Below are 24,884 nucleotides of genomic sequence, written 5' to 3' on the forward strand. Positions count from 1 at the left end.
ATCACACATACAGTATAAAAGCATACTGTGAACAACTTTTATTCGCGTGTGAGAAATTTTCGCAAGGTTCGTGAGAACTTCATTGTTGCAAATATTTCTCGGTCGGACCATATCTCACTGCCATATAGTTGTTAATAAAAAAATGTGCGGAAGGGGCTTGATCGCGAAATATAATCGCCACGAACCGGTTCATCTCGAGTAAATCGCCAAATAGAATTGCGTCGGGAATAATAGTTTATTTACAGTACACTTAAGTGTGTTTACAAATGAGAAGGGGGGGGGGGGCATATAACAAAATATCGCTACTTGGTGGCAGCTCTGATTTGTATAAGTAGATGATGTGGCGTCGTGATTTTAGTTCGAGGAGTAATGTAAATATTTAGTCCCTAAACCACCCCCCCCCCCGAAAAAAAATTTTTAAAACAATTCTGGCAGATGTCGTTGATGGTAAAAAGTTTCTTTTTACTATTATTTTGTAAATCGGATAAAAGATGCTTAGATTTTTCAAGTTTTATTGTAATATGATGAGAGAGAGAGAGAGAGAGAGAGAGAGAGAGAGTCTTTTTATCTTCTCATATCACTATATATTTGATAACCAAGAAATATTATATCAATCTGCTTTAATTGATATTAAATGTATGAATAAAATATATTACACATATATGCAAACATCAAATATTCAGGTATCCAAAATGTTAGGGTTTGCTGTTTAAGTATACATGAAAATTTCATTAACACTTGAGTACAATTATAAGAAGGCTCTTTGTGTCAAAATGGAGTATTTTATTCATTTTCAATGATATGACTTCTTATATTATCATAGTTAGTTTAAAAAGTTAAGGTTGCGCAGCTCACATGAAATACATACAAAAATGATAATTGTATCATGTTTTGTATACTTGTTTTATTAGGTAGCAAGGGACAGTTTCGAATAAAGTACCCGTCAATATTTTTGTAAAATTGAGAGTTGCTGTACTTGAAGGCTTATGAGTGTTGCTAAAATTCATGAAATGATTTTTAATGATTATCATTAGTTAGAGGGGTGTCTCTTGTTGAAATTGATGTAACCGTTCTTGGACGAATAAAACAAAACACCAAGACGATTGTAGGGTTCTATATTATATATTCTGAGCGTAACGTCGCATTAATCGTTTCACCCTAAAACAATACATAAAACATATAAGCACACCACTATAACAACACAAACATTATAGACATCACAAACATGTATAACATACATTTACTTATAGGTCAATTATATCGCTTTACATTTAATCGCAATACACGATGAATCTGAATTTTATGTTAAATAACATTTCCAACTCTTAGAAACATCACTCTAATATGTAGATTATATGAAAACTATTTACAATAATGAATTTCAACAGATAGTTACCAATTTATGGAACTAGGTGCACGACACTGCATATACGTAGTTATCAATCAGCGGATCAGGCTCATTATATGACTTGACCTATTCATAATTTATACAATATATATATAAGATCTTGTCTACTATACAATTAAATTTATAAGACATATACTGCTCACTGATATTTACATTGCACTGTATTCAAAACGTTCACTCTACACACTCATACTTATATATTAACTTTATTTATTTATTTTAATCTTTAACCTATAGTTTTAAAAGAATAACTTACAGGTCTGAGTCTGTATGCTTTGTCTCAGTCTGAAACACACCTGTCTAGCTAGAAGTCTTGGTTGCAATTATAGAATTACAGAACCAGAATACAAAAGAATATCTCCCGCCAAACTCTATCAGTAGTGACCAATACTGACCAATCACAAACCGTAGATATAAAAATACCTATCTTCAAATGGAATAATCCAAACCTTCTTAAATAAATAACCTAAACGGACTATACCATTATTTATAATAGGAGTGTTTAAGTTTACACACACTTGTAAGTATTAGTGCAGCGCAAAGAGTGAAAGATGGAAAAAGTGAATGAATGAATAACTGAATAATTCTAAAAATAAAACTATGTCAAACTATTACAAACTCCCCCCCCCCCCCCCCAGTTGTGAAATGACGTCCTCGTCATTTCCAACTGAGTACTGAAATAGCTATGATCATAAAAAAAAACAATATATCTACAATTTGCTAATAATGTCTGAAATGCAACCTAATAAAATATTTCTTTCCTCTGACCGATTTGTGTTTTCTAAAATTTGCTTCAAAATACTCAACTCTTCTCTTCGCCTGTCGCAAATCTGATACAGCTGATAATCGGCAAATCTCTTTGGCGGTCGTCTAGTTCTTGCAGATCTCCTTAACCCTATCTCAGCACCAGGTTCAGAGCCATCACCCTCCTCATCTTGGGGTGCAGGGTCTTCTGCGGCTTCCCTTTCTGGCTGTGTAACCTCTTCTTCTACAACTCTAACTGGTTCCTTAAAAATCTCTATAGGAGGTCTTTGTACAGGTACCTTTACAACTTGGATCTCATATTCTGAGTCACTATCACTGATATCTAGATCTGCCCCATCATTTTGCTGCTTCAACTCTGTTTCTTCTTCATTCTGTGTTGTGTCCTTCTGTTTATTGGCTCTTGGTTTGGGAATTGGTTTCTCCTGAAACTCTGGGTCTATGCATCCTATTGGCTTCTTTCCGGTTCCATCCTCTCTCTGTACTACATAGACTGGTACTTCTTTGTTTGGCTGGCGCAATACGATGTATGCTTCCTCCTCCTACTTATCAGCTATCTTGTGTTTACCATCGAAAGCAACAACCTTGACAAGAACTCTATCTCCATCATGAAGATCTATACCTCTTACCTTTAAATCATAATACTTACCCTGTTTCACTCTTAACCTATCAGCTGATTTCCTCGCCAGATGGTACGCTGTCTTCATTCTTGTTCTGAGGTCTTCTATGTACTTGGTAAGTGGTTTTTTCTCTTGATTGTTGATTCCGAAAGCAACATCAACTGGCAAAAGTGGTTCACGGCCAAACATCAATCTGTACGGTGATTGTCCTGTACTCTCATGCCTGGTACTGTTGTATGCCTGCACCAGGGGAGAAAGGTACTTCTTCCAGTTGGTCTTTTGGGCTGGATGGAGAGTTCCAAGCATGTTGAGTAGCGTCCTGTTGAATCTCTCACACATCCCGTTGCCCATGGGATGATAGGTAGTGGTCCTTGATTTCTTCATCCCTGTAATCAGACATAGTTCCTTGATGATATTTCCATCAAAATTCGCATCCTGATCACTATGTATTCTGACTGGAATGCCATAATTGGTAATGAAATTGTTGTAGAAAGCCTCTGCTGTGGTTTTAGCTGTAAAGTTCTTCGTGGGCACAGCCACAGCAAACCTGGAAAAATAATCTGTAATGATCAGTATATGCTGGAAGCCTCCTTTAGATGGTTCAAGTGTCAGGAAATCCATGCACACCAATTCAAGGGGGTATGATGTCTAGATTGGCATGAGAGAGGCTCGCTGGTTAGTTGGAACCTTCCTACGTAGACACCTATGGCAATTCTTGATCCATCTATCAATATCACAATTCATACCGTTCCAGTAGAATCTGTCGCGGACCAGAGATGTTACACGGTCACGTCCTTGATGTCCAAAATCATTGTGTAGATTTTTCAACACCACTGGAATCATATCCCTTGGAACTACTATCTGTTTTATGCATGTATCATCTATGGTAACTTTCCTCTTTAAGATTCCTTCTTCCATAATTAATAGATGAAAATTCCTAATAAGTGCTAGAGAATGAGTAGAGGTTGGTAGATCACTCATTCGGGGTCTCTTACCTGATTTGACATAATGCATCCACTTCTGTAATACTGGGTCTTTGTGTTGAGCTTCTTTCCAGTCAACCTGTTGAAATTGGGAAATTTCAGAATTTAACTGATTAACTAATTCTGAATCTACAGATAAATTCTCTACAAAAGGAATCTCTAACTGAATAGATTGACATAATGCTTTCATACATTCATCTGAAATAGAAGACATGTCATTAGTTTGTTCAGTTAGTCTTGATAGTCCGTCTGCGTCCGAGTTCTTAAATCCAGGTCTGTATTGAATATCTAAATCAAAATTAGCTAAAGAAGCCAACCATCGATGACCTGCAGAGTCTAACTTGGCTGAGGTCAATATGTAAGTAAGTGGGTTATTATCCGTCAAGACTTTAGTCTTACTCCTTAGTAAATAATCCTTAAATTTGTCGCATACTGCCCACTTCAGTCCTAAAAATTCAAGTTTGTGGGCGGGGTAGTTTTGTTCTGGTTTAGTGAGGCTCCTACTGGCATAGCTGATGACTCTCTTCACATCTCTTTGTTTCTGATATAGAACTGCACCAAGAGCAATCTTACTTGCATCTATGTGCGGTTCAAATGGCAGGCTGTAATCAGCATAACCGAGTACAGGTGGAGTTGCTAATGCTTCCTTCAATCTGCCAAAAGCATTCTGTTCCTCACTTCCCCACTTCCAGACTTTTCCTCTCTTCTTGCTTGATCTCTTACTATCTGTTGGTATGAGCATCAACTCTGATAAAGGTCTTGCTATCTTGCTGAAGTGTCTGATGAATTTGCGGTAATAACCGACAAAACCTAAACATTTCCCAACTTCTTCTGGAGTTGTAGGTATGGGCCAATTAAGAACTTTGTTCGTTTTCTCTGGGTCTGTCAATACCTTGATTAGAAACTATATGACCTACATATCTGACTCTTTCCTGTAAGAAATTACATTTCTTAGGGGAAAGCTTCAACCCTGCTGCCCTTAACTTGTCAAATACTTGTTGAAGTCTATCTAGATGTTCTTTATATGTTCTTGAGAAGATGATAATGTCATCAAGAAAAATAAAACAGATGTTAAGGTTCAATTCTCCAAGACAGTCTTCCATAAGTCTTTGGTATGTAGCCGGGCTGTTCGAAAGGCCAAAGGGCATCCTATTATACTCAAAGAAGCCTAGGGGGCCAACAGTTTAGGCTGTGCGCTCTTTGTGGCTCTCCTCAATTTTTATTTGATGGTATCCAGATTTGGCATCTAGAACTGTGAAGTAGGAATTGCCTGATAAACTGTCTAGGATCTCCTCAATTCTTGGAAGGGCATAGGCATCTTTCTTGGTCTTGTTGTTCAACTGTCGGTAATCCACACACATCCTTAAATCTCCGTTTTTCTTCCTCACCAAGACAACGTTGCTGGAAAATGGCGACTTGGATTTCCGGATGATTCCTGCTGTCAGTAGTTGTTGTATGTGATCTCTGACTTCCTTAAACATGGATGGGGGTATTCGCCTGTGACGCTGTCTAAAAGGTGTATGATCCGTCATCTCTATCCTGTGTTTTACTGTGGTGACGTGGCCAATATCTGGCTCACCCCAGGAGAAAATGTCCCTATTTCTCGCTATCACCTCTTTAGCCATGGCAAATTCCTCCTTTGTCAGGTTGTCTTGGGCAATATTAAAGTCGACTGCCTGGGACGTGTTGTCTCCTGCAGGAAATTCTGGTATGTCCTCCACAGTGACTGGCTGAATTTCTGCAATAATCGCTCTATGTGGTACCCTGACAGTCCTTGTTGTCACATTGCTTACAGTCACCCACACTGTCTCTCTCTTCTGGGGATTATAGTCAACTAAGTTTGGGATGATGTCTAAATCTGCAGGAATTGCTGATTTCTCTGTTGTCGGAATAATTGCCATGGTCTGTTTATAAGGAAACATCTTGTCTGCATATCCTTCTATTGTCACTTCAGAATTTGGTTGGATAGTAATGGGATTTATTTCCGCAGACTTGATTACTGCCAGTCTGTATTTATTCTTCACTAACTCTCTTTCCCTTAATGCTAAACATCGAAATGTCCAATACCAGGGCTCATGCAGTCTTGATATCTGTAAGAATCTTTCTCCATGACATTCCTTTATTCCTCCCATAATGGAATTAAGAATGTTTGTCCCTAGTAATACTGGAACCTTCTGGTGATAATCTGTATCATTAACTACCAGGAATAAACATGTATACTGTCTGTCATCTCCTATTCCTTCCGATATGACATCTAGCTCTACCGCACCTTTATAAGGTAAATTACTGCCATCAGCACATTTCAACTCAAATAAATCTCCGATATCTTGAATTTCTACATCTTGCAAATTTTGTTCATAAAAAGATTCACAAATAGTGGAAACTGTTGATCCTGTATCTAACAATGCTGCTGTAGGTATTCCATTTATTCTTATCGTTACTTCTGTGTTATCTCTAATAATTCCTGGAAGTTGACGCTGTCTATCAGTACAACCTAGCGTCCGCGTCTCGAAGCAGGTCGCTGTGAGTTTAAATCTCTTTTGTGGTCCAAGCGTACACGACAGCCATATTGTATATGTCCAACTTGTCCACATCTATAACAAACAACTTCTCCCTCATTTCTTCTCTCTTGTGGGTAATCTTTTCCTCTGTTTCTATAATTTCCTTGATATTGTTGATCCTGAAAATATCCTCCTTGACCTTGAAATCTTGAATTATGTGGTTTTTCAGTTTGATATTTCTGACGTACAACATTAATATCCTCTTTCATCTGATTCACTTTAGTGTCCATCTTTTGAATCATTGCTTTCAATTCATCCATCTTTGAATCACTGGTAACAGTCTGATGGATAGTGGCTTTCTTACTGGCATCTTTATGTCTGATCTTATCTTGTTCTACCTTCCTAATCGCCTTTCTTAATTCATCAAAGTCAATGCACTCTTTAAATATATGGTCAGTTATGTCCTTTAGGTTTTCTGCAAGTCCATTCCAGAACATGTTTCGTAACATCTGATCTGTGATTGTTGGAACAATTTCGCCATTCTGTATCACCTTATTCAACAGATCCTCTAATCGACAGCTCCATTCTGAAACATCTTCATTTTCTTTTTGAGATGCACTGTAAAACTGGGACAAAAGATTCTCATTGTCATCAACAATTCCATAGACACTGTCAAATCTCTGCAAAATTTCATCAATGGATGCTTCTGTTCCGAGTCGCATCAGGACTCTTGCTGCATTTCCTGGAAGTGATCTTCTGATGCTCTGCAGAACTGCTGATGTCTTAACGCCATCTCTAATCAAACACTCAACTTCATAACGCCACAAATCATATGATGTTTCGCCTTTCTTATCTCCAGAAAAGAATGGCAGTTTCGGAGTGTTAGTGGTATATGATATTGTTTCTTTTGGACTACTTGATGCATCATTATCCTGAGGCATGTCCATCTGCAATGTCCTTGGTGCTGCCCAATTTGCATAACTTATCAACCAGGATTTAAGTTTTTCTCCAGATTTTAGTTTTGGTTTCACTCCAAGTTCCTTGAAAGATTTAGCTAACTTTTGCAGTTCCTCCTGTGTTAAGTCCTCTTCTGACATGATGATTAAACACCTTATATGACTGAACTAACAACTTAAATACGTTTCTATTCTAACTAAATTCTAAGCCGATAACCCTGAATAATCTGATAAATTAACTTAATTGGATAAATAAACTAAGTTTCTAAAAAAATACTCTGAAAAAGAAAAATATATATGTTAACTAACTAACTAACTGCTAAATAACTTAATTAGACCAATTAATAATTCTACACTAATTGATTTAAAGTTAAGAGCAATAAGTCAAATTCAATCAATAAGTTCTGAAAAAAATTAACTAAATTTAAGTAAGTTTTAACTAAATAACTAAGTTCTATATAAATAACTATGTTATCTCGGTACTGATTATTACTAATTACCAAATATAAATCCTTAATATGTAAAAAAAAAATACAAAAGCGGAATGAAATAGAAACGAAATAGAAGAAACCGACACGAGTTGATTAATATAAAGAAACCGACGCGTTTACTTAAATATTGGAGTCAAATAACCTGAATATCAAAACACAAAATATACCCAATAGATTTGTAAATATTTTACACCAATTGTATGTATACTTTACTCCTTACTCCATGATAGGCATAATTACCTTCGATGAAGTCGGACAGACAAACTCAATGAACTGTTATGGATAATGTCAAATAAACCGTTACTCTATAATACTCTAATAATCAATGATAAATGAGAGAGCTGAAATGAAGTGCAATGTTAGTAAACACTCTTCTCACACAGGGTATAGGGAGTAATACCAAGTTTAAGCTGCTGTAAAACAAGATATACTATTTATTGTGATATATTCAAATCAACCTGATTAATTCTTATCTGAAGAAGACGAACAGACCAGCCAGAACTTCAATACCAATGACTGGTTACCAAATAAACACCAGACTTGCACCATGAATTGTCAACTTTGTTTTCACCGGATGTTATTACAAAGTGTCAAGGTCGAATGTCAAAGTATAATATTTGTTAAAATTAAGATTTCGGATATTTCTGGATTTTAGTTCAAGCAAAGTTTTTATAACTTTTTTTGCTCTTTCGTACGTCTTTCTTGCTTTGTTTACAATTGATTATATATATAATGACTAAAAACAAAAAAATATATGGCCAAAGAAATTAAGAAAATATTACAAAAAATACACAAGTTTGGAATTGACCTACTAAAGTAGACAACAGCTGATCGCAATCACGTGATATATATCAACGTTTCAACATACAACTAGTTTGTGGTGCGCAATAGAAATTTCTTACCAATCAATGATTAAATTCCTTATGAACATGTACACAACATATACATTTCACAACACATTTACAAAGATTTCACAAAACACAAGGCACAACACACACGAGGACGAGAATAGTAACACATGTGGATCTCCTCGAATAAACACTTCCGGTAGATGACGTCACCAAAGTGCGGGAAACTCCACGGATTGTTTTGGCGGGTCTCCGTCGGCCTGTACATTCTCGTCTGGAATTCCGTCCTTGCACGGGAATGGGCGTGCGGGGAACGTCCACCAGATTGCCGTTGATCCTAAACCACGTTGGGCGCCATTTTTGTAACCGTTCTTGGACGAATAAAACAAAACACCAAGACGATTGTAGGGTTCTATATTATATATTCTGAGCGTTACGTCGCATTAATCGTTTCACCCTAAAACAATACATAAAACATATAAGCACACCACTATAACAACACAAACATTATAGACATCACAAACATGTATAACATGCATTTACCTATTGGTCAATTATATCGCTTTACATTTAATCGCAATACACGATGAATCTGAATTTTATGTTAAATAACATTTCCAACTCTTAGAAACATCACTCTAATATGTAGATTATATGAAAACTATTTACAATAATGAATTTCAACAGATAGTTACCCATTTATGGAACTAGGTGCACGACACTGCATATACGTAGTATCAACCAGCGGATCAGGCTCATTATATGACTTGACCTATTTATAATTTATACAATATATATATAAGATCTTGTCTACTATAAAATTAGATTTATAAGACATATACTGCTCACAGATATTTACATAGCGCTGTATTCAAAACGTTCACTCTATCTACACACTCATACTTATATATTAACTTTATTTATTCATTTTAATCTTTAACCTATAGTTTTAAAAGAATAACTTACAGGTCTGAGTCTGTATGCTTTGTCTCAGTCTGAAACACACCTGTCTAGCTAGAAGTCTTGGTTGCAATTAAAGAATTACAGAACCAGAATACAAAAGAATATCTCCCGCCAAACTCTATCAGTAGTGACCAATACTGACCAATCACAAACCGTAAATATAAAAATACCTATCTTCAAATGAAATAATCCTATACCATCCTACACCATTATTTATAATAGGAGTGTTTAAGTTTACACACACTTGTAAGTATTAGTGCAGCGCAAAGAGTGAAAGATGGAAAAAGTGAATGAATGAATAACTGAATAATTCTAAAAATAAAACTATGTCAAACTATCACATTGATATGCAATATGTAGGCCCCTTATGTTAGGTACATGAGAATCAGAAGTAAACTACGAAACCTGCGGCTATGACTGTTGTGCTGACTTTACACAGTGAAATTGCAAGTTAGATACGGGAGGTAAAATAACACAAAAAGTAGGTGGATGGGACATTGTAAACTATACACCCGTAGGTTTTTGACATGTGATAGTGCAACATGCACGCGGTACGGAAGGTCAACCCTCTGCAGGGAATTAGCGGGGGGAGGTCTAAAAAGCTGAACAATCATGAAAAATTAGCAAAATATGAAAGGGTCAAAATCTCATAAAAATCAGTATGTATAGAATTTTACAGGTTTTGATTAGTAATTTTCTTCAGAAATTGGTGATCGGCTTTATAAAGAGTGAATTAAAGGTATTTGTGCTGAATGGGAACTGAGGAAATTCTAGTTACAGAGTTCCGAAGACATGCATCCCTTGGCTACAATAAATTGTATCAAAAAACTGTCCCCTGCCACCTTAGCAAGTAGCATACAAAGCATGAAACCATATTAAACAAAATAATGCATTATTTTGTTGCCAGTTCTTTTAAAGGAACCTGGACAAGATTTCAGATGAAAATGTTATTTTTGATTTCTATGTATAAAAAGTAGTTTATTTATGTATTTTGAATGATTCTCACCAAAATTTGAATGTTAGAAGTCAAGTTACAAGCGAGATACAGATAAACGAAGTCATTGTTATGTAAACAAAGCTCGAGTCTTATGTTTTTTTTAAGTAAAGAAATTTTGTCATTTTTTATCAAAATAACTTGTGGAAACAAGACAAACTTATTCAATAAGATGATAAATTATTTCATCACATCAAACAGCAACATCAGATTGAAGCTAACACCAATACAACAAATATGTAAACATTAACAGGACTCGAGCTTTTTTTTAAAAAACAAAGAATTCTATCTATGTAACTCGCTTGTAACTCGATATTTGATTTTAAAATTTTGTCAAAGCATAGAAAACATCTATATTAACAATTTTAGACATAACAATTGAAAAAATGAATTTAGAAAATTTTGAGCTCAAATCGTGTTCAAGTCCCTTGAAAGGGGCATGGTCACGATTTTGATCAAATTCTATTTTTATGTTTTTAGTATTTACAATGCTTAAGAAATGCATATCTTATAATCAATTAAAATTTGAGAGTCATTCGTAGAGTTATTAGCAAGATACGGGGCTAACAGTTCTCTGTCATGTAAACAAGGCTCGGCCCTGTTTTTGTTTACATAGGTTCAATATACCAGGAAAAAAAATCTTTTTTTCAGCTTATTTGTCTATCTTTTAATAAATTTTTAGCTTAGATAAGCAATTCCTAACGTTTAACACATTCGTTTCAGTTTTTAAACTGGAATTTTTACTTCAACGTTCAAAATGTAAACAAACGCTTTGTTTACAATGCGAAGAACTTCAACCTCTGTAACTCTTTTATTACTCAACAAATGACACTCAAATTTCGGTAGCCTATTAAAAATGCCTCTCTGAAACATTGTAAATATTAAAACTAGTAAAATAATTATTGACCAAAATCGTGACCATGTCCCTTTAAATAATAGTATCAATTTTGTACAAATAATATCTAAGTTTCTATATTTTTTGTGTTGTTATAGTTAAATGTATTATTATTCAGAATCTAATGTCTATTTAATGTAAATAAAAGTGATTTACAGGTTTTGTGTATTATAATAATCATTTATAGATTTATAAAAATATCAAGCATCAAGCGATTTATACAAATATGTAGATATGTCTTATGATGATAAAAACTGTTATAAGGAAAAAAAAACCGATGATTCCTAATTATTCTAAATAGTTTTTTATTGTGAGTATAACTTCAACGTAGTAAGGGTGTAACTGGTTTTCATCGCGGTCTTTGATTAGAAAATGTTACATAATGAAAGTTATGAAATTTTTATAAGTTGAGCCAGTTGATACTTCCATACGTGCAGAATTTGCAGCAGTTGTGCGTATGTAAACATCTCTGTCACGTGTTGAAGGCTCATTTTCTTTCCAATTAAAAAAAGTGATATTTCTTCCAAAGTCGTCCAGGAATGGAAAAGATCCGTCTTTTCGTTTTCCTTGTAGGTACATAATTGTTCCATAAAGGTCTTTAAAAAACAATAGGACAAAAGTTTGTGTTATTTTGGTCTTTGATTATTATAATGTAACATGATTAATAAACACAAGAGATTTAGAAATCAAAACAACAAAAATATTTGCAATAAAATCTTTTTAATACCAATTATGTACTGCAAGAATTCAAGCGCGTTTTCTGAGTCGACAAGAAAAAGATGACTTCTTCGGTCTTCCATAAAGCATCGGTTAATGGCCCCACTGGCAATTCTCCACTTAGTAAGGTACTTGTAGTAGTATTCGTGTGCAGAATTCCATATATAACCAGTTGTTAAACAATTGTGCTCTGCAATGCATTAAAAGGAAAGTAAAGATTGAAGTCAAATATTTGAATTATTTGTTGAATATTATCAGGCAGCATTCGTTGAACTAAAATAAAAAGCTTGCGGGATTACTTAAACTTTATAAATAAAACAATTCAAAACACTACTTAAGAAACTTCTATTAACAGAACGTATTCCCGATTCTATGCCGTGCAAGAAATACAATAATTTTGTTATACATAATGAATTAAATCAAAGAATTGACCAATAGAAAACATGCGTTTATACATTATCAATTAAAGTCAAATGAAAATCATTTTTCCCGAAAAGCTCTCCTTTGTAGTAATAGGTTTCGCCTTCAGCACTGAGAAACCTTACTTCGTTTAGTAACGATGGGATAATTGATATCCTCTACAAGATCCTCTCTTTGCGACGAACATGGATAAACAGGGCAATAAGGTCACACAAAGAGACCTACATTGCAGCAAGGAAACATCCTCCTCAAACAGAGGATCCGTGTCAGGAATGATATTGTTCATGTTCGGGACCTGCGAAAAAAGCATTTTGTAAGATATTTTGTTCCGTAAGTGTAAAAATAATGAGACACGTACATGTAGAATAAATGATGATTCTAGTAAAGAAAGTCATGTTGAAATGAAGTCACAAATCGAAGGAAATTGTCTCAAGTCATATCTTTAAAAGCATTCGACTTGATTGATTCATCATTGATGCTGAAAGTTTAAGATCGATTTACTTATTTTATCCAGTCATAAAAACACAGTTTTGATCTGTTAGATAAAATGGATACCTAATAAGTCAAAAGGACTGTGCAGGAAGCACCTCTGAGGTATACTGTGAACGTATTATATTTGGTGTGTTCGATATATGCGGAAAATATTTTTTGAACAAGTTGGCGTGGATTTGAATTAGCGTATTTTTGAATGTGCCTATTCTTTTACATGTATGTATGTCATTTAGCGATGTACTTGGTTTAGCGGAAGCCGCATTCCGCCAAAAACGCTAGATAGAATGCACAGCCAAATGTAATACGTTTACAGTATTTTCATTTTCCGTATTGGTTGCATTAATATCAACATGAATTTTATTCCTGATTTTCAATTACATGTAGCTACAAATGCTTTAAGGAAAAAAAATATGATTTTATTTGTTATTTGCCATTTCCTGTCATTTCTGTGTATCATATTTATTCTGTTATACTGAATGTCTTAATTTTAAAGAAAACATCACTGCTTCTAGATAGGACTAACGTGAATTCTAAGGCGAACCGTACGCGCATGATTTTCGTGCATGTAACAATTCGTTACCCGTTGCTAAGTGCGTTGCTAACGCTGAGGGTAATAGAACAGATTATGAACTGCGTCTAAACCAATCAGATTTCAGAATTTAACAAGAAAGTATAACAATATCGTTTAGTACTTATTTAAGAGTAACAACGCTCTGTGTTTCCCATTTAGAATATTATTTGACTATTTTATTTAAATGAGACATTTTTTTGTGAAATCATATTCCTCCAAAATTTGAAAAAAAATCACACAAATTGATTAACGCGATAGATCATCTTTAATCTTATTTATTATTGCAAAAGTAGATAACATATTGAAATCTCTTTTAGTTTTCACAAGAACTGAATAGACGGCATTACTGTGACCATTGTGTATTGTACTTAAACTACTACCATTATCATGCAATCACATCTTGCACTGAAGAAAATCAAAGTAACAACCCCCCCCCCCCAAAAAAAAAAAACCAAACCTATATTAGGGCAATAAAAAGAAACGAGGTATTGTATTTCAATTTTGGCAATTTTATTCTCAATTTACATTCTTTAATTGTGATCTTTGTGTACAAATTTAATAATTATTCATATTTAAAGCTTGAATATTACGATTTTTTTAACACATTAAAGGACTAAAACCAGAAAGTCGTCTCTGTCTCTAAACTTAGTCTTGGTGTAATCAAAGGCCACAATAATTTATTTTTTAAAATTATTCATTTTTTCTCTATTTGTTTTATTTATACAATCTTCTAAAATATAGCATAGAACTGCGTGTTTTGAAATTGTGACGGCGCCGCATGACTTCAGAAGTTTTTCTTTTAAAGGAACAATAAGCATGTAATATCATTTGTCAGTCCTGTTTATGTAATGCGAATACATTACATACAACAGACATAAAAAAAATATATAGAATTGTTTTATTAATTTTCAAAATAGAAAGGCAGCAATAAGATTTACTTTCAGTAGGCGAAGTATACATCCTATTAGTATTCTTACGCATATGTAAAGAAAACGTGATTTAAATCATTATTTATATAACTGAGTGCATAAATGCTTTACTTTCAAGGTAAACACAAATAAGAGTAACGTTTAAGTAATCTACGTGTAAATAAGGTTTTAATTGAGGTTGTCATTGCATAGTAAAAAGTAGTGCAAGGCACAATTCGTGCGCATTTAAATAGTAAAATTTGCCGGATGCCTTATATGGATACAACTGTGAACGGCCGAAGCCGATCAGAAAATGTGACTTCCTGAAATCAAAGATTGCTCTAATGGACAATTACTTGATCATTCTGCCTCCTTAATCTCAGACTTATGGATTTACAGCGATATTGATACTGATTCTCTATACTCTATCAGATTACAATATTTCCATCGATTTAGAGTATCTATTATATAAAGTTACAACGATTTGAAATTGTTCAAAAAAAATTAATGCCGTAACATCACATCAAAGACAAATGGTAAGCAATTGCTTTTGATTTTTATTTGTTTTTGCCATTAAAAAAATTTAGCAAAGAAGAAAAACAGATTGATATTTCAAAGAAAAGTTTTTAAAAAAAAAATACTCCTAAAATGCAGACCTAAAGAATGCTTATGTGATTTCTTTCACAATTCCGAAATTCGCAATTCAGTAGTGACGTCTTAAAGTTTACTGTTTTTTCCACCCTAAAATCTGAAGGCTTATCTCCTACGCATTAGCAATCAAAGAGGCATTTGGATTAAAATACAAAAAGACCAACAGACTCTTTGCAAGCGTTTATTTATGAAAGTGAGGGTGCTTCTACAGTTGGATTGAAACTTAATTATTTTTAAGTAAAATCCTATGATATTCCTTTGATCTTTGAAATTGAAATATCTTTTTTCGAAATATAAACGCAATACTTTCTAGCCAAATTTGTACAAAATTTGTTTTTTTTATTAAAAAATGGCTGAACATGCTTTTCATCTTTTTACAGACAATAAGTAAATTAGAAGAAAAATTCAGATTTTATTTTTTGGTAATTTTGGTTTTTTGTATATCGTCATGCTTTCCATATGGAGATTCTAGCAGAAATACCATTGAAATTGTACTTTTTGACCATCTCATAATGTCATTTATGAATTTGAAATCTGTTAAGGGTGTTTTATTTATCATTGAAATAAACATACTATATATTTAGAAAAGTTTGATGTTTTGGCAATGAATAAGCATCAAAAAAATTACTTGAACACACTGTTGTTATATCACCAAGAAATTGATAGTTTGAAATAAGATGCTTCTATCTATTTCATCAGTTTTTTAAAATTTATTTACAGTTCGCAAAAATAGTTGAATTATTTAAAATATGGTTTTTGAATCATTGTATCACTCAGGCAACTAATTAATAGTTCTCTGTGCATTATGCATTTAGGTTTTTTTTTAAAGTAAAAAAAAAATTACTCGTCTCTTTTAATTGGTCTTATACTTTATGATTAAAGACAAGTTCAGTTTTCGTTTTCTTAAATCCATATGTTAGGCAAGAGGAATAAGACAGCACAATTCAAATATTTATAGTATGAAAAGCTCAAAAAGGAAACACAAGGTCGTGAAAACATTCATGCTATTAAGTAACCCTGAAGATTATTATAGGCATGACTTCATATCACAATCCATTGCTATTGAAGTCCAATTCCGTGTTAAGGTAAGACATATTTCCATCTCATTTACACTAACACCATTCAATCCAGACTGCTCTTTGTTACGTCTAAGCCCTTGATTTAGTCACTTTTTGGAAAAGAACGCAAAATACATACACTGTAAGAGATTGCTTTTAAAAAAAAAAAAATTAAAAAAAAAAGAATAAAATCTGAGTAAAAGTCTAGACTGATCTGACTTTTGTGCTATGTCAAGGTTACAGTAAATTCACATTAACTCTGGCATTTTGCAAATTCGACATAAAATAGAACATCTAAGAACTGAAAGTAATGGAAGCTAGGCCCCTCAGACAGGGCAATCCCGATGTTGTTTTTTTTTTTTACTTCTTTCTGCTGACAACCAGGTAACACTTGTGGAAGAAAAATAATTGTCAAAGATATTTACTTTAAAGGTAAACCCAATTGAATATCGATTCGTCGGCGAGGTTTTCTGGTTGATGTCTTGTTTGCATACAGCGATAAACTTGCGACATTCTCGTAAAGATGGATATTTCAAAATGAAGCGCTTATTATCCGTTCGACTCATAAAGGAAATTTATTAAATATCTTCATAAGGAATTAATTTCATGATCTTTGTTTACAACAGTTAGGTGTCGCTAGATTTTAGTCAATATGATATGATTGGTTTTAATGAATTTGTTGAATTTCGAATTTCGTTTTTTGAGTCTCGAATAAACTTTATTAAATATTGCTAGAACAAGATATATTTAAATACGCATTTGAATAGTTAGGGATTGAGTCCGATTTCGCATTGAATGCTAATTAAAAAATATCCAATAAATGAATAAAATTCAAAACAAAAACAAACAAATTAACAACCAAATAAAACTTTCCACATAGAAGAAGCATTAAATGGAGTGAACAACTGAACATTGAATATTTATTACGTCATTTACAGTGCATAATTAAAAAAAACAAACTATTGTACCCGTACAATATTATTTAAAAAAAAAAATCTCATCACATTTTTATAATAGCTTTTCCGGTGTTGCGTCCTTCAAATAAACCCATAAAAGCATCAGGCATCTTTTCAAATCCTTCCGTCACATGTTCTTTGTATTTAATTTTGCCCTGAAAGGAAATAAACAGGACACATGTATATTTCTTTCGATTTAATATCAAAATGTGAATAAATAGGGATGGCCGCGTTAGCTGGCTATATATATATATATATGTAAATTTTTCTTTTAACAAAGTAATTGATTGTAAAAAATATAAGTAAAATTTACTAAATTACTGTAAATGTATATCAGTGTGTTAGATAAAAGAAACAGTTGAATCGTCTCGTATGGTAATTTGAGTCTGACATCTTCATGATTATTTCGTGCAGTTCGTGATTTTTCTCAGGTTGCTTTATGTTTCGACCAATCGATAAACGTGGCGTGTAGATTTCAGTCCTGTTAGTTTCTACACCTGTTCTATAAAGCTGTGAATTAACCATAAGTTTTCGTAGGGAATAGAGGGAATCATTCTCGGTAGATGTAAATATAAAGATATTCAGTTTTTAAAGGTGAGATGTTCGGAGTTATTCTGTGATGAATAAAATGTACGTCTGTAAATCTTAAGGTCGATCTGATAGATAATTTTTGTTAAGTCTAAACTACAGTGCTCCATGAATGAAACATATACAGATTGAAATTATTATGATCTCATTTGTTCATTAAAAAAACTAATTATTAAGATTTTATGCTTAAGCTTTTTGATGTTTGCATTAATTTAAAAAGCCGTTTCATCTTTTCCAACACTAGCTCTGAAACTTTAAAACATTTTTTTAAAATCTTAGATTAAGACAAAAAAAACAAAAAAAACAAAGCAGCTTAATAAGTCTTAAGTTATATCAGCATTCAAATAGACCTGATTTCTTGAAAACCAGAACCCTTTTATTTTTTTCAAATTTTGCGCATCCATTTCTATCCTTAGAAGTTATTGAAAATGAAGGACATGTGTCCATAATGTATTTTAGTGTAATGCTATGTTTTTCAATCTAATGGCCTTTGAACATCGTGTTTGTGTATTTCCTAGATACATGCAAATGTGTCTATTCCCAAAACTCGGTACATTTCCTTTTTATGCAATCATTATGAACATCAATGTTTTCAGCTAGGTTATGGCTGTATTCACAAAAAGGTAAAATATTCGCATTTTTAATCACTTGCCATTATTTAACAGTTCACCTTAAACTACATTAGATATTCGCATTGCTTATCTATAGTCGTTTTACTACTTAAATATAACCTGTGACAAATACATGCTTGAAATTTTAAGTTAAGAATGATTTGTCAGATGTTCTTTTGATCTAATGAAGGGAAAAGTGTAATTTTTCAGTGTGTATACATGTAAATAGAACTAATTTCAGCCTGATATATTTTGCTACTCATTGAAAGCGATTATAATATTTTTTGAAAGAATCGGTAGTTTTCTTTTATTGCAGAAACTAAATTGTTACTAAATTACAAGAAAAATGCTTTATTTAAATGGTCAAACAAAGGCTTTGCTTTTATTAATCGCACAAAAGCGTTACAATTTCGAAATGGTTTTTTTGTAATATTACTAGCATACTCATAAAAGCATTTTATTAGTGAAGTGAAACCATTGATATGTGAAGGTTGAAGGTTGAATAACACGTCATTACATTCTATTTTATTAAAAGAATTTTATCGATAGCAACATCTACTACATGGCTGGGTGAATAAAGTGTCGGGCTTGTGGCCCGTACATCCCGAGTTCGAACCCTGCAGGGACTTTTGTTGTAACTTACTGCATTAATTTTTTTAGATATTCCTTTTTATTCTAAAATTGCAAATATTTCGCTTATTTGACATATGTACAGTTCGTTTATCATTACATGTATATCTTATTTATCTTTCATAATCAAATAATTTACTGTAAATTTGAATGACTTTTTTCCTGTTATTCCACCTTAAATAACCTCACCTCTTTAATCCATTGGAGCATGGCGGTTTCCCCTTCTTCCCACCTTGAATACCACCTTAACACCAGGAATCCCTCTACTCTTAGCTGGGATATCATTATGCTAAAGAAAGGCAGTGGTCCTATTCAAAGAGAAGAAACTATTAAAATATTAAATTAAAAATTTAAATTGATCATGCTCTGCAATGAATGCAGAAAACACAGCGTCTATATATCACGTGATCTGATCCTCTTTCAGCGCTCATTAGCATGAGCATTGAATATTAAATGAACACACATTTATTTAGTCAATTGTCTAATTAATTGATAGTCAAATAATCTCAGAGGAAATACATCAATACATCTTTCTATATATTTTAGCAAGTGTGTTTTACGGTTGAGAAAAGAGTACAAAAGGAAATTCAAACGATATTTTGTTGTTTGAAATATATTCAGTTAATGTAAATATTTATCAATATGCTCGGCGCATTTTAACAGAAGAGATATAACTCGTGCAGTGATACACTAACCTGTTGGTACACTGGTGTCGTTATAGTTGGAAATGGAGCCACAAATTGAAACTCTCCCAAATGTCTTCATATGGGTCAGGACCTTAACAGTAAACATACCACCGACCTGAAAAAAAGATAAATAAAACGTTCCGGTTAAATATTAATTCAATTAAAATTGTAATAAAGGATTAATTTATAGAAAAATCCAAGTTTAAGATTCTGACTTTAAATATATTGAGGTTTAAGTACAATCTGATTTATATTCAATCTTCGACCCCCTCCTTTTTTGTATTGTTGCTATACGAGGATCAGATAGAGGGTATGTATTTTTGAAATCTATCTTGAAAACACGGTGATAAAAATTCGTATAATGGACTTAGTTTTAATCAAAGCACTGAAGTACTTGATTTTATCGATTATTATTTATCTAATCAACGATATGTTATTTTGCTTGGCAAGTAGTTAATAATCCCTATTTGAATTACGCACATTTTTATAATATGGATTCTCGGACTTTTCTGACAAGAATTTCGAGAAAACCTCTTATGAATCATGTTGTGTTATATTAAAAAAAGAATTGATTTCATCAAACTATACATTGGTATTTGAAATATTTCGAAAAGTGTATGGATCCAACCAATAATGAACTCTAGTCTCGTTCAAACATATGCTCGGCTGTCTCCGTTAATCTCCGACAAGTAAGAGATACCAGGGCACGTGATAGCTTGATGATGCAACCTCTAAATATAGACTGACTATCTGCTTGTCGGAGATGTACGGAGACAGCCGATGGTTCAACAGACTATATTGAACTCTGGCGTAGGAATACATACAACTGCAAAAAACTTCTAAACTGTTCGTACTATTTAAAATATGACTATTTCTTAGGTATGTATAAATAAGTTCCTTTTAAAAAAAATGCTTCAGCGTACATTACATCAAATTTATCGATTATTTTCAAGAACTAACTCATGTCAGCGGTGATGATTTGTGCTTAGGTCCAAACACTGTTTCAGTTTCGGTTTGCCAGAGTAACTGCATAGAAGTGTTGATTAAAATCAGCTCCCAAAAATAATGAGGGAAGCCATACAAAAGTTTGATATGGAAATAAAACTGATTTATCGTATAGACCTGTAAGAGCAACTATAAAAATACTTATCAAGTAAATAAGACCAAGTTTTAATACTAAGTAATATTAAGAGCTTAGTTTTCTTTCAAGTAAACACGGAAATGCATTTACCGTTGAGTAATTTGATAAAACGTTTTGAATGAAAAAAACCCACCATTTTTACGGCTGCAAACTTAACGCGTTTAGAATTTACAGATTTGAAAAAATAAACAGTAACATACAAAGACAACGAGGACCCGAACAGTCCCATAAATCATACATTATCAAAGTAGCAGTCCACGCTGTTGTCAGGAGCAGCTTCCTTCAGAGCCGTGTCGACATCCGTTTTCTTGTAGTTGTAGGCAAAGTCAAAGCCCAGTTCTTCCTTGATCCACTTACACTTCTCCTCAGTTCCGGCGAATCCAATCACTTTGCATCCCTGAAGAAAACAAAGATAAGGGGGTTGCATTCATTTAAATAAATCAACGAGGGTCGGGATAAATATGATAAACAAGGCATATTGTAAATCATCTAAATTCGCGATGAACAATTTTCTTGAATGGTATTTTTGGTGTTTTCTTAATGGTGAAAGTGTTTGGAATCAATACTTTTTAGAATAAAAATTAATTAGTCTTTTTTATTCTGAATTTCATTTAGGGGTATCGGTTACATCATGAATTTCTCAAAAATTGAGCCGTCACGAGTTTTAATGATTTTGCTGACAGGTGACCTTGATTTTTGCGATCTGTCCCAACAAGCTCCCGACCGCCCCCGCGGCACCGCTAACCACCACCGTCTCACCTGCTTTCGGTTGGCAGAGTTCCAAAAAGCCAAAATAAGCCGCCATGCTGCAATGAAATAAATAACAATTATATGTACATTGTTACGCACTGACTTTTATTTAAACAGGTATTAATTAAACATATAAGAATGAAAATAATTCTAAACGTTTAGGCATCAATGTTTGAGACATACTTGCTTTTATATTTACTACAAAAATCGTATGCACTTTCAAAAAGTTGAGATATCTAACAAACACGTGTACCACGTCACTTGTATACTAAGATTTGTTTACAATACTCCATTCGCTTTCGCGACAAAAATTGTATTGATTCCTAAGGGAAGATATGGTGAGAAGACATCGATGTATTATTAATGTTATTTTGATTATGCCAATTATAGAATTAAATAATTATTTTACCCAGGCATACCCATGGCTCCCATCATGAGAGACAAGGGGAGGTCACCCATTTCTGCTGAGCGGGAGATCTCTTTCTTGGCGTCTTTTACCAAAGTGTGCGTGCGCCATCCTGCACGCAAGCGTACGATAGAACCCACGGGATATTTGGCGTTCTTGCTGACAATTACCCTACCAAAAAATGTCTTAAGAGCTGAAACCCCACACATCTAGTTTACGATCATGAAAGTTTCTTTTATTTTCTTTCTTTCTTTCTTTCTTTCTTTCTTTCTTTCTTTCTTTCTTTCTTTCTTTCTTTCTTTAACATACCAATACCACTCCATGTAAAGCTTTTCTTATTTTCCTGATAGAAAGTAGAGTTAATACAATACAGAATTTTTCTGTGACAAAACTACTTGTTTATCACACATATTATCACACGTATTTTGTATCACACATTTTGCATACTTTGCGATTTGCTCTCCGAAAAGTGTATTGCCTACTGCATTGCCGGTCTCAGCTTCAAATCTGTAGAAAATGTAAATAAATAGAATAAGTAAAACAAACATATGGTTCCAGAAGATATTATATATTAGCAAATTATACTTAATGTTCAACACATGACAACAACTTAATATACTACTAAGAATTGCCGTGAATTATAGCAATCAAACATATGAACTCTACTGAAACTGTAATATGACGGATTGTTTAAAGATTTTGATATTGAGAATAAATAACACTATACTATAACTCCTGTGTAAAACAACTAATCACTATAATGTAATTAAAAAATAACCAAAAAACAAAAACCCGAAATACATTTGTATATTTTTATTTTAAATACACACCACGAGAAATGATGTCAGTTTAACCTTATATAAAAAAGTTACCTCATGTATGGATCAACAGTCAAATAAACTGCTTCACACAACAGCTCTGAAATAAAAGGTATAAGTTGATCAAAACAGCCTGCACTCACACTGTCTGTCTGACTTTCTGTCTGTCTGTCTGTCTCTCTCTGAAGTTTAAGGGTCCAATCATTTAAGCAAATATGATTATACAATAATATACTTTACCACCTAATTTCACGTTATCGTTAATGTAAAAACTTCTGACTTCAGACTAGATTACATATTAAGGCCATTAAAGAAATCAAACCAACCAACCAAAAAAAAAAAAAAATGAGAGACTTGGTCATCAACATGAGAAACATGTTTAACGTCTACGTGTTCGATTATATTTATTTGCGATTAAATACTGTTAAGGAGCTATGTTTGGCTTTGTATTCTATATAGCGCTTTTGGGGGAATGCGGCTTTCGCTAAATCAAGTACAAGTACGCTAAATGCTATGCATACATGTATCAGAATAGTCACAACTCGCAACACGCTTATACAGATCCGCGCCAACTGGCTCAAAAACTACTTTCCGCCAAATATTGCACACGCAAAATATAATACGTTTACATTATACTACATGCTTTTTTTATAACAGCTATATAAATAGAATACGAAAGGTATTCCCTTCTTAAAAACTGCACTATGATAATAAACAATCAATTCCGTGTTTTACAGGTTAAGTTTTTTTAATGGTATCACCTTTTGAATAGCGGGTGGGGGGTGGGGGGGCACTTAGGTTGATTAAGGACACACGTTATCGTATTGTTTGCTCAGCCCGAATGTCAACATTTAGAACATGCACATGTCTAAAAATCGATAGAAAACTGTTAACAAACTTGTCAACTCAATGGAAATAAACCTACCTCCATCATTCAATTTTTCTGGAATATCTTCCTTAACAAGCTTGAAGTTATCAGGGGTGACTTTTCCGACGAATGGTTTCGCCAACGTCCACTTCTTGCAGAGAACCATCTTGTTTTCTGGAGTTGGTGGTACGCAGATATATATATACACGACGCACGAGAAATCACAACAAGATTAAGAAAACCGCGATATCAAACCAACCACCTTTATATTACAAACCTGCTAAAATCACATCCTGTGGCATTCTGAAGACAAAGGGATATTTCCGGTTACTGAAACTTTAGACGGAAATGCTAGGAGTTTATATAAGGATACTGGAAGATTTATGTTGAGGACCGGGGCATTATATGTATAAATGTAAAATTCTATTATTTGTAGAGGAGAAATAAGCCCAGACATTGTTAATAAAATTAAAAAACAATATATACCCATTTACATGAATATAGAGAAATTGTTTAATATAATTAAAATAACCCAAGTATAATGTAGGATAGATCGTTATGGAAAAAATCATTTATTTAGTTAGAATACAAAACAATGGAAGGAAGAAAAGTTTGACTTGGTTGTATATTAACTACTATACATATACTTCTACAAGAGCGATGATTAAAAAAATTCCACGCAGTTGCTGAAATGTTTAGAGAAGAAAATGCGATCCCCCCCGAACTCACCAATTTTATAACAGCATTTCAAATTAAAATATGCCCAAAAAAAAAAGTGACAGAAGCGGCTGAATGGATTGATTTGCAAAGAAAGGGAAAGAGGGCATGATTCGTTACCTTTTGACAGTGATCCATTTTTTGTCATTCTTAAATAGGTACATTATCATGTTTCGTTTTTTAGTGGTATTCTAAAAACAATAACAATGAAAGTGGACATTCTTACACCCCTTCAACCTTCCTCATTGATTATATAAGGAATAAGGAATCATTCTTTGAGTGTTATGAGGTGATAATTTTGGTCGGGGCTTGATCAAATTCAATAAAGCCCGAAGGGCTTTATGATAGATTTGATCACCCCCCGACCGAAATTTTCAACTCATAATATTCAACGAATGACTCCTTATTACTTATATAATTTTAAACCATCGTACGATTTAATATTTAAATATAAATAAGGAAACCCCGCTGGTGC

The 24,884-nt window shown here is 33.4% G+C and overlaps 2 protein-coding genes across 2 annotated transcripts in view; both read right to left on the bottom strand.

The window, feature by feature from the left end:
* LOC128161028 (uncharacterized) overlaps positions 1-24,884 on the bottom strand; it is a 52,100-nt gene that overhangs the window by 13,182 nt on the left and 14,034 nt on the right. The gene's annotated exons all lie outside the window — the stretch shown is intronic.
* Positions 17,145-23,911, bottom strand: LOC128159906 (prostaglandin reductase 1-like). The gene is made up of 9 exons (XM_052823130.1): positions 23,750-23,911; positions 22,879-22,924; positions 22,454-22,513; positions 22,010-22,177; positions 21,539-21,656; positions 21,089-21,247; positions 19,719-19,824; positions 19,213-19,331; positions 17,145-17,349 (listed from the first exon to the last, which is right to left on the bottom strand). The coding sequence occupies exons 1-9, from the start codon at positions 23,856-23,858 to the stop codon at positions 17,239-17,241; spliced, it is 996 nt and encodes a 331-aa protein (XP_052679090.1). The 5' UTR covers positions 23,859-23,911; the 3' UTR covers positions 17,145-17,238.

This window comes from Crassostrea angulata, chromosome 8 (genome assembly GCF_025612915.1).
Source record: "Crassostrea angulata isolate pt1a10 chromosome 8, ASM2561291v2, whole genome shotgun sequence".
NCBI lineage: Eukaryota > Metazoa > Mollusca > Bivalvia > Ostreida > Ostreidae > Magallana > Magallana angulata.